The 12,198-nt window shown below is 48.8% G+C and overlaps 1 protein-coding gene across 1 annotated transcript; it reads right to left on the reverse strand.

Annotated features, from left to right (window-relative positions):
- Positions 1-1,755: 1,755 nt before the first annotated feature.
- On the reverse strand, positions 1,756-10,104 carry stk17al (serine/threonine kinase 17a like; the record flags this gene model as incomplete). Its single annotated transcript, XM_080856284.1, has 6 exons — positions 1,756-3,013; positions 4,415-4,594; positions 5,507-5,555; positions 6,531-6,657; positions 7,851-7,995; positions 9,989-10,104. 6 exons carry the CDS (start codon positions 10,102-10,104, stop codon positions 2,746-2,748), a joined length of 885 nt encoding a protein of 294 aa, XP_080712410.1. The 3' UTR covers positions 1,756-2,745.
- Positions 10,105-12,198: the final 2,094 nt, after the last annotated feature.

A 12,198-nucleotide genomic window follows, 5' to 3' on the forward strand; every position in this document is an offset into this window, starting at 1 on the left:
AAGGGGGTCTGCTCTCGAGATCACATCACAGTAAAGGGGGTCTACTCTGGACGTCACATCACAGTAAAGGGGGTCTACTCTCAGATCACATCACAGTAAAGGGGGTCTCCTCTCAACGTCACATCACAGTAAAGGGGGTCTGCTCTGGAAGTCACATCACAGTAAAGGGGGTCTACTCTCAGGGGTCACATCACAGTAAAGGGGGTCTACTCTCTGGGGTCACATCACAGTAAAGGGGGTCTACTCTCTGGGGTCACATCACAGTAAAGGGGGTCTGCTCTGGAAGTCACTGGTGAGGACTCAGTTCACTCAAGACCGTGCAGTTCTGAAAGAGGCAGGAATGGTGGCTATACAGTGAAGAAGGAGCAGTGATCCGAGATGTCAGACAGATCTGCTACCGCTCTTCCAGAGACCCAGAGACCCAGAGGAGGAGGTGGAGGAGGAGGGGGAGGTGGAGGAGGAGGAGGAGGAGGAGGAGGAGGAGGAGGTGGAGGAGGAGGAGGTGGATGAGGGGAGATGGAGGAGAGTGGAGTGGTGTGGAGGAAACCAAAGATTGGGTAACAAAAGAGCATCCTAATGGTTCCAGTGGTTTTCTAAACAGGGAATTCCCAAAGTTCCTCAGCAGGAAACGGAAACTCTGCAGCAAAGGCCCAGTGATATACTACTGTGTGTGTGTGTGTGGTTGTGTGTGTTTGTGTGAGAAAGATAGAGAGAGTGTGAGTGTGTGAGAGAGAGAGAAAGAGTGTTGTTGTGAGTGGGGAGGGTGTATTGCTGTGCGACGGGAGCATTCCACTAAAACAGTGCCTCTGGAATTTCCTGAACAGTGTTTGTGTTTGTGTCTATTTCAGTCCGTCCATACGTCCACAGCTAGAACAGGAGCATTTTTAGATCTCAGAAAACTACACAGCCAGAAGCCAGATGATGAGATAAGAGGGGGAACCGACAACAGCAGATGTCAACAACACCTCTCACAACAACACACAGAGGACCCAGAAAGACTTCGCTCAGGGGACTGGTTTCATACAAAATTTATTTACGATGCATGCCATTAACATTTATTTATATTAAGATTAAGACTTCCACTAAGTGCAAACCTGTCTGAAGCTTAAAAGCAAACATCAGGGAAAGAAAACAGTAAAAAAAAAGAAACTTAATACAATTTTAATACCATTTACATCTGCTTACAGTACAATGCCACAATAGAAAAATACTTATTTTTACACAATTCATCTTAAAACAAACAAACAAACAAACAAAAAGAAAACCCACGCACACACAAAATATACATTTGACTTCATACTTGAGAGGAAATATCCGAAAGCAGACGTTTTCTCACTTTCTCCTTCTCAAAGTTGAGAATCTCCCAGGTTAAGCACTCCGTTATCTCACTGCCCTCTCTCACTCGTGGGTCATAGTTCACCTAGTCACTGAGAGCTGTGTACACTCACTGTGTGTGTGTGTGTGTGTGTGTGTGTGTGTGTGTGTGTGTGTGTGTGTGTCTGTGTGTGTGTGTGAGCTGCGTACACTCTTCCTAAATCATGACATAATTTCTTGGCCACCCAATCAACAGAAAACAGCACAGTTCTAAGTACAGTACACTTCCTGAGGCGGCCATCTTGTTTCTTTTTTGTATTGTTTCTCTTGCTAATTTCTGATCAGCTACTGAGGCTTGTGGAGAGAAAAACATGGATCAGACAGATGCACAAACTCAAAGTGTGTGTGAAAACTTCAACCAAGGGTGTGAGTACAGGTCATATGTGCAAAAAAAACAGCAGCAACAGCAAAAAAAAAAAAGTCAACAAATAAAAGGCAACAAAAAGAAAATGTGTGACAGGACTCAGACACTCAGAATAACAGCTGAGTGTGGTGTGGGTATGTACATAAGTGTGGGTGAACACCTCTACAACTATTAGTTGTGCTTGTCTGAACCATGTTGTCACGTCTTTGGCAAAGGACGCCTCTCAACAATTGTTTGTTTTTCGTTAAACTATAAAATACATTTTAAATAAAAGTGCTTGTAGATGTTTTTCATTTTACTGGTGTCTGTCTGTGTGTGTGTGGGAGGGGTGACCAGTGGACTATTAAACAAATAAAGGCCAGGGATTCTCTTGACATTCCTCAACGAAACACTCCTCTAGTCGTCATCGACATCCTGGGGACTTATAAATAGCCTTACTCTCCACCATCCTTCATCATCACCACGGCAACCATCTTCCTCATCCAAACAACTTCACGACAGCATGACCATTGAAAAAAAATGGATCATGGACTCATCTTAAAAGGACTCAGCCTGCCTCCTCCTTAAATTTGCCTGTTTCCTATTTTACACAGGAGTTAAACGCCCCTCTCCCTCTCACACACTCTGCAAGAGTGCATTTTTCAAAAGCCATTTTATGGCTTATCTTTTCTTCCATACCTTTCCATCTTCAGTTCAGCTGCTATGTAAGGTTTACTAAAGGCTTATGAAGGCTTTATAAACATGTTTTTACAGAGTCTTTACAGCCGTGTGCGCAGGCACACGTGTGCTCAAAGAAGAGAGGTCGAGGCGTTAGGCAACATCACATTCACTCGGAGGTCGGACAGGCTGGCGAAACACAGTCCCAAAAGTCTCAAAAGTCCACGCGCCAACAATGCCAGTGACGCACAGGAAACCACACGGGGCACAAATCAGTCACAGTTCAACACGGAGGAAGCCTATTGGCTGCCGAGCCCTCTGCTGATTGGCTGCTGCTCCTTCCGGGCGGCTCAGCAGAGGACTTCCTGCTGGATCTCGGGTCGGGAGGGGAACGGCTCGGAGAAGGTGAACGTGCCGCGGCCCGCCTTCAGCTCGCCCACGGAGAAAGGCGGCAGCACCAGCAGCTCCGGGGGCGGGACCGGGCTCTCAGGCTCCGACTCCGATTGGCTGGTCTCGTCGAGCGACGCCAGCGGGAGGTGAGGAGGCGGCGGGGGAGTGGCGGTGATATGCCCGCTCAGCCACGGGTGGTTAAGGCACTCTTCAGCAGTGGAGCGTTTTCTGTTGGGTTGAGAAAAGACGACAGTTAGAAATCATTACTGCTGCAAGGCTCCGTCATTATTCAAATCATCATAAAGATGGAACAAATCCTTTTTAAATGTCTGAATGACGAACTCAGGCCGAGACACTTTGAGAAATAGAGCTTTCTTTCCGCCAGCAGCTGACACTGTCTTTCGCTCTTTTTTTCCTCTCTTCTCCCTGAGCGGCATCTCCTCTCGTGTCTCATCTCGGAGTTTTCCTCTCCAGGGATTACTCACACAGACAGGAATGTTTCCACAGCTATTTTCTCCTTTTCTCTTGTTTCTCCTCTTCTTCTTTTCCCTCCCTCTCTCTCTCCTACTCTCTCTCTCAAAGAAAGTACTAAAGCCACCGATCATCTGTGGGCGTTAAATTATAGCGAGAGGATTACAGCTCCAGGAGCAGAGGCCAGGACCGCAGTCATTCCTCAGCGAGCCGTAATGGTGACACATGTAGGCCTTCTGAGCTGCTCCCCTCTCGCTCAAACTAATGGGCAGGACACAAAATGGCCGCCACTGTGCGCTAGTTTCTAGAGGGCAGCCCAGACTTGTGGAAACGCTCCCGTACAACATAATGGCGCTCATCTGCTCTTGGGGATGAAGCCATTTCACAGAGTGCTGTGAGTATACCTTAAGACATTATATAATATACAGTACCAGTCAAAAGTTTGGACACACCTTCTAATTTCTTGAGAAGTTTTTTCTTTACTTTTATCATTTTCTACATGGTAGATAACACTTTTTTTTGTTACGTACATCATTCCATATGTGTTCTTTTGTAGTTTAAATGTCTTCAGTATTAATATACAATGTAGTGAATAATAAAAGTAAAGAAAACAATTCTCGAAAAATTAGAAGGTGTGTCCAAACTTTTGACTGATACTGTACCTCAAGACAGCGGTGCAGACAGGATTTTTGAACTGGGGGGGACGCTAACATTTTTTTAACGTTATTAACTGATGATTGTCGCCTTACATAGGGAGAGTGGTGGGGACGGATCGGGGTCACTATGAATCTGGGGGGGGGACATGTCCCCCCCGTCCCCAGTGCTATCTGCGCCCCTGCCTCAAGACATTATATTATATTATATAGGTCTATAGCTCAACAGAGCTCTGTCGTCACGCCGTCACTCCACCCCTACTCTAACCCTTTCTAACCCCCAACCCAACCGCTGCTCACCTGGGGTTCTCACACAGACAGGAATGTTTCCACAAATATTTTCTTCCTTTTCTCTTGTCCTCCTCTTCTTCTTTTCCCTCTCTCTCTCCCACTCCACCCCTGCTCCAACCCTTTCTAACCCCCAACCCAACCCAACCCGACCCGACCCGACCCAACCCAACCCAACCCAACCGTTCTCTCCCTCTCCCTCTGCCAGGCTGCTCACCTGGGGTTCTTGCGGAGGAGGGACTGGATGAAGTCGATGGCCAGGGAGGAGACGCCCTCGAACACCTCCTGGGAGTAGTCCACGTTACCCTGGGAGATGTTGAGGAAGGTCTCCTGCTTCTGCTCGCCCAGGAAGGGGGACTCCCCCGTGAGCATGACGTACGTCAGCACCCCGATACTCCTGTTGCCGGGGAGACAGAGGCACAGAGGGTCACACATGTCCACCAGGGGGTCACACCGAACCACAGAACCTTCTAGAAGAATAGTGATGATTCTAAAGAAGTCTAGCAGATCTGATTGTTCCAATGACTTACAGTGCGGTAACAACACAGAAGCTGGTGATGGCGTGGTGATGTTAACAGTCACACAGTCACAGTCACTCAGTCACACAGTCACACAGTCTCTTCAGTATTCTCATCCAGGCCTTCATCTCATATTGAGAAAGGATTTATGGTGTAACAGAAACATCTAACGGTTACGTAAGTGTCTCTACAGACGAGAGCTATGTCTGCCCTTTGATGGGAGAGAATGTCCTCATATAACCAGCAGTTTGCAAGCTGCTGGCACACACACACACACACACACACACACACACACACACTCTGCTGGTGGCCGTCCATGAAGCTAAGAGCCTCTGGTGGGACATTTAAAGCTGATGTTTCTCATAAGGCGTTCACAGGAAGCCTGGAAGAGTTTAATAGAAGCCCGGAGAGAACTCTCCACTCAACTCTCAGCTCATTTAATCTAGGGTTAGACACACACACACACACACACACACACACACTCAACTCTCAGCTCATTTCATCTAGGGTTAGACACACACACACACACACACACACACACACTCAACTCCCAGCTCATTTCATCACACATTTATGACTACCGCTGAAGATGATGTCACCCTACTAAACACAGTCATAAACCGCGCTCATAAACCAACAAATCACTTCTGTGTGGCACGCTCGTACACACACACACACACACACACACACACACACACACACGTACGTTCAAAGCCTTGCATACATGCACGCTCTCACATGTTTACACACACACAGGCCATAGACTTTGGTCTGGAACATCTCACACTTACCACATGTCTGTTGCGGTGCTGATGGGCTCATAGTTCAAGATCTCAGGAGCTGATGAGGAAGAAACCAAATGCTGATTAGGCTTAGGATCATTAACACACACACACACACACACACACACACACACACAGAGAGCTGATACACTCTTATCAATACGGCCCGTACAATCCAGTGTCCCAAATAAAAAACACTGATAAGAAAAGTGCAGAGTCAAATGAAGACTGCTTGTTCAGGTAATCAGACATAACTGTGTTGACACTACCACTATCACTGTTTACCTTCAAACAGCTCCTATCAGTCAGCTCTAATTGACTAACATTCAAACAGCTCCTATCAGTCAGCTCTAATTGACTAACATTCAAACAGCTCCTATCAGTCAGCTCTAATTGACTAACATGCAGAAGTGTGGCTCTCACAGTATCCTTCCACTGGACACCGATGACCACTGATGACCACTGATGACCACTGATGACCACTGATGACCACTGATGACCGCAAATGACCTCTAATGGCTACTTATGATTACTAATAGCTACTAATGACTACTGCCATCTCAGGTGGGCGGCAGTGGTATAGGAGGTAGTGAAGTCGTTTAGTAATCAGAAGGCTGCTAGTTCAATTCCCTGTCGAAGCATCCTTGAGCAAGACACTGAACCCCTAATTGCTCTTGATGTGCAGTGTGTCATCAGTGTAAATGTGCATACATCCTTGTAAGTTGCTTTGGATAAAAGCGTCTGCTAAATGAATGAATGTAAATGTCTGGCCATGTGAGGGTGAGACCCTGAGGCTGGCGTGTCCATTGTGTTTTGAAGAAGGACGGACGGAAGGGGTGAGAACTCACCTTCATACTCTGGGGTGTTTGTGTGTGTGTGTGTGTGTGTGTGTGTGTGTGTGTGTGTGTGTGTGTGTGTGTGTGTAGTCTGTGTGTGTGGACAGGGTGAGGACTCACCTACATACTCTGGGGTGTGTGTGTGTGTGTGTGTGTGTGTGTGTGTGTGTGTGTGTACGGCCGGGGTAGGGACTCACCTACATACTCTGGGGTGCCCAGGATCTCACGCACCTCCGTCAGGGAGTCCATGCGGCGGGAGAGGCCGAAGTCCACGATCCGGATGTCCCCAAGGGGCTGGGCACTGGTCAGTAGGAGGTTCTGGGGCTGTAGAGGAAACCACACACACACACACACACACACACACACACACACACACACACTTAGATGCTTTGTAGGTGCTGTTTGCTATGGCAAGACGCCATAAACTATTGTTCTCATGTCAAGCACTACATCAGTCAGGCAAAGGCAATGACAGTGGCCACTCCAGCGCCCATCTAGTAAGGCTTTGCGGGTTCCAAATGGATTTGGGAGTGTACATACTGTAGAGTTTGAAAATGGAAAGTCTACAAATCTCTCCCTTTCCTCCCGTTCCTAAAATGACTTCTCCTCCATCATCTGCTTGCTGCCGTTCTTTCATTTTCCCCGTCATCTTTGATCTGCCCTCAACTTTCCATCCCTACCTCTAATGCCACGAGGAGCAGGCTGCCGTCCACACACACAACACACACACACACACACACACACACACAGAGTCCTCCTGATACTGAGGCTTTATAGCACGGCTTCCCTGGATCACTCAGGATCACTCTTTCACTGCTCTCTCCATCATCACATAAAATAGCTGCCTAAAAAATCTAATAGAAATCTCTCTCTATCTCTCTTCCCCTTCTCTTCTTCTCCCTTACTCTTTGTACCTTCATTATGTAACACCTCATTACAAAGAGGACCTAATTACAAAGGAGGCCGATGCTGTGTGTGTGTGTGTGTGTGTGTGTGTGTGTGTGTGTGTGTGTGTGTGTGTGAGTGTGAGTGTGTCGGTGTGTGTGTGTGTGTGTGTGTGTGTCGGTGTGTGCGTGTGTGTTTTTAGGACAAAGTGACGGAATGAGTACAGTATGCTTTATTAGCTCCATCTATCACTACGAGTGTGTGTCCATGGAATAGTGGGCACAGTGTGAAACTCAGCGTGTGTATGCATGTGTGTGTGTGTGTGTGTGTGTGTGTGTGTGTATGTGTGTGGGTGTCCTTATTGGCCTCATCAGTCACAGTGTGTGTGTGTGTGAGACATTTCTCTACAGTCAGGACACGGGAGGGGAGCAGATCGAGCTTTAAAAGGGAGAAGAGAAGAGAAGCCCTTCCTCACGCAGAGACCCTGTTCAAATGAAACCACTAACTCAATCTGTGCTCCCTGAGTTATGGGTCTGGGTCTCACCCCCACCCCACCCCAACACAGAGGCACCCCCACCCCATCCTAACACACTGCCTCACCCCCACTTGGCTTGAGTGCATGATGTACCCACCTTCAGGTCCAGATGCACAACGTTGTTCCTGTGCAGGAAGGCCACACCCGAGAGGATCTGACGAGCCAATCGGATCACGTCTTTCTCCGTGAAGGCGTCGTCGTTGTCGGCGACGCACTGGTTGAAGATCTCCCCACCGGCAGCACTGCGCGACAAGAGACAAAAGGGAAATGAACGTTAGGGGGGAAAAAAATCGCCCCCAAACATAAAAAAAGAAAGTGAAAGTGACTGTTCTGGCAGAGATAGTGACACACACACACTCTGAATTTGATCTCTGCATTTTACCCATCCAGGGTAGTGGTACACACAGCACACAGTGAAGTGAAGCACACTAACCCCGGAGCAGTGAGCTGCTTTTGAGGGCCCGGGGAGCAGTGATCGGGAGTTAGGTGCCTTGCTCAGGGGCACCTCAGCCCTGGATGTGGGCATGGGACTAAGCGGGCACTTGTTGAAAAGAAGTGTTGCCCTGAGTTGGATTGTGATACTTAAACACCGCAACTTCCTGCCTCTGCCCCGCCCCCTCCCCTCCCCCCCCCCCCCCCTCCCTGAGCTCAATCATAAACAGGAAATTCCATGTGAATAAATGTGCTTCATTAGGCTCCAGCTGTAAGGCGACTCATTTACTCGGACCAGCAGCAGAAGGGGCCGTTATGGCTGCTTGGCTCGCTTCCATTCAAAATGTACCAAAGCTCCCGGACAAAAGACTCAAAAGAACATTACTCAACAGCCATAAAACATGATAATAATATCCAACCCCGACACACACACACACACACACACACACACACACACAGTAAAAGTTACATAAAGTCTTTTGTCGGACTTTGGGTCGGGGAACAAGGTCGCCACCTCCCCTCTACGAGAACTGGGTGACTGATCCAAAAGTCACACCCATGTATCAGGAGTGATTAACCCTTGACGCACGCACACACACACACACACACACACACACACACACACACACACACACACACACACACACACATCCTTCCTCTAGTCTAGGCCCTCTGACATGTGGCCAAAAGCAGGCAGGGTGTCCTTGGCCAAGCTCAGAGAACACCAGATCAAAACTCCCTCCGAGGAACCCAGCGTCTCACACACACACACACACACACACACACACACACACCAGATCAAACTCCCTCCGAGGAACCCAGCGTCTCTCACACACACACACATACACCAGATCAAAACTCCCTCCGAGGAACCCAGCGTCTCACACACACACACACACACCAGATCAAACTCCCTCCGAGGAACCCAGCGTCTCTCACACACACACACACACACACATACACACACCAGATCAAACTCCCTCCGAGGAACCCAGCGTCTCACACACACACACACACACACACACACACACACACACACACCGGATCAAACTCCCTCCGAGGAACCCAGCGTCTCGGCGACGGCTTCGCCTCAACATTGCCACTTCTCGGAACTTCAGAACCCCATGAGCCCATTGGAACGATGCGACAAAAAAGCCAACAAAAACAACCAGACAACAACATCTTCTCTCATCTCTCCCTTCATCCCTCGCTTCTTCTCTTCTCTTCTCTCCCTTCATCCCTCGCTTCTTCTCTTCCTTCTTCTCTTCTCTTCATCCCTCGCTTCTTATCTTCTCTTCATCTCCCCTCCTTCCCTCTCCTGGGTCCTCAGATCCCAAAAAGTAGATGAGTCAGAGATCCACACTTGAACTCCCTTAAGCCCCACCCCCCCCCCCCTCACACACACACACACTCACACACACACACACACACACACACACACACACACACACACACACACACACACACACACACTCACACTCACACTCACACTCACACTCACACTCACACTCACACTCACACTCACACTCACACTCACACACACTCACACAAAAAAACTCCACTCTACTACAGTAGTTCCCCCCCCCCCTCACACACACACACACACACACACAAAAACTCCACTCTACTACAGGAGTTCCCCCTCCCCACTACACTACAGGCGTTTGCTCATCTACTCACACCCATAGATTATATAACCAGACTGCCAACTACCTAATGAGAGGAGACTTATTGGACACACTTGATGGTGCAAATGGTGTGTGTGTGTGTGTGTGTGTGTGTGTGTATATATGTGTCCAGCACCATTGCACCACCTCAGTCTCCATGCTTGTGTAACCATGGCGAGGGTTTGCAGGGATGTTGCGGATTTGGAGTCGGATGCTCCTCGGAGCGATGAAAAGATCCCCAATGAGAGCCATGTGTCTGGGATTAGCCTGCCTGCCTATACGGGCGCGCACACACACACACACACACACACACACACACACACACACACACACAGACACACACACACACACACACACACTTTACCTAGAGGGGGCTATGTGAGCAAGGCCGTGGGTATGTCAGTTACATAACAGAGAAAGCCGCCCACCAGGCTTTCTGGTGACCCCAGCTGTATAAATATATGGGGGCTCTGCTTATCAGCCCCATAGATCGAGGCCTCAGTCAACACCCCCCACCCCCGCGTGCCCATCTCCCCGGGGGGGGCTGGGGTGGTTGGGGGGGGGGGGGGGGGTCAGGCAGCGGGCTGACCGCAGCGTTCTTATATCCCATCTGAGACGCGCCAGCAGGCACGCACACACACACACACACACACACACACACACACACACACACACACACACACACGCCAAAAACAGCTCTCACTGCCCCAGCCATCAGGAACCGCTGCGCTTATCGCATCTGGCGCTGCGGCCGCATCACATCGGGAATGAACACAACGCGGACGCGGTCAGTAGCAGCGCCAACGGTGGCAAGCTCAGTGTGAGAAAACAAGTGTGAATGTAGTGTGTTGTGTGTGTGCGTGTGTGTGTGTGTGTGTTTTAAAAGGATGTAGGTATGAAGACTCCCACATGCCACTACATTCTTGAATACACTCTATGCATACATATCTGTAGCAGCAATTCAAAACACAAGGGTGTGTATATGTTTGTGAGAGTTTGTGTGTGCATGTGTGTGTGTGTATATGTATGTATGCATGCATGCATGCATGAGAGAGTTATAAAGATTCCCATACCACTAAATTCAGGACTTACGAATGTGCTCCACTCATAATATTTGTAGCAGCAATTGGAAACATAAGAGTATGTGTATGTGTATATATGTGCGTGTGTGTGTGTGTGTGTGTGTGTGTTGTAAGGCAATACTGTACTGTATTACAGTATTATCAAACCTCGGCCTCGAGGGAAACTGGTAGAGAATGTTCCTCCACAGCTCCACCCATCCTGATGGGCTTAGGAAAGGCTAAACTCTGCTCTGGTGAAATATGGTCTTTTCATATCACATAAAGCCCCCCCCCCTCCCGCTCGCTTTAGATGGCAAGAGATGATTCCGCACCTCCCTGTCCCTCTCCTCTGATTGGTCAGAACAACAGGCCAGAAGTAACATGGTCCATCTTTTGGTTGGAAGATCCTCAAGACAGTAGGACGTGTGTGTAGATTGCACATGAATACATGCACACATGCTCCTAATAACTGATTGACTAGACAACACACTGACATTAAGAGAAGATCGCCCCCTGCCCATTGGCCATCAGGCGTAGGTTTGAAACCCAGACTCTCAGGGAGCATGTGCAGGGAACATTGGTGGGACGAGAAGATGAAAAGAAAACATGAGTAGGGAAGTGAAAGATGGATGTTTTGACCTTTTTTGGGTCCTCACTACGCGTATGTGGTCAAAAGTGTGTGTGTGTGTGTGTGTGTGTGTGTGTAAGTTACAGGAGGGGGGGGGCACACGGATTCCACATTTAAATAAACTTCGACTTCATTTCAGGAACAGAAAACAGAGCAGACCCAGCGAGACCACCAGGCATGCGTTTCAATTTCAACTCCAGGAAAGAAAGAAAACAGACTAGTAACAAAAACAAAAACGCAATGTTCCCATTTCCCCCCAAAAAAAAACATCCTACTACTACTACGACTACTACGACTACAAGAGCAGCACACACGGCAGCCACCGTGAACACAAACACCTGTGGACCTCTCTATTTCTGGAATATTATTATTCACGTCCCTGTATGGGGTATTATTTTCCCTTCTCTTCCATCTTGTCCTCCAGTGAACAGCACAGAACAGAAGAATGCCTCCAGCCATGGAGCGGAGTTCAGCAGGAGCCTCAGAGGAGCTTTTAATGAGCTTCTCGCTCCGTTCAGCTGGAGGTCTGGAGAGAGTGGAGGAGTACTAGGAGGCCCAGCCAGACAGCAGTGGACTGGGGGGTGGCTGGGGGGGGGACTGGGGGTGGGGGTTGGGCCAGTGCCGGGCCAGGTGGATTCCGTAGTCCACGGACCGTCT

This window comes from Sprattus sprattus (genome assembly GCF_963457725.1).
Source record: "Sprattus sprattus genome assembly, chromosome: 18".
Taxonomy (NCBI): domain Eukaryota; kingdom Metazoa; phylum Chordata; class Actinopteri; order Clupeiformes; family Clupeidae; genus Sprattus; species Sprattus sprattus.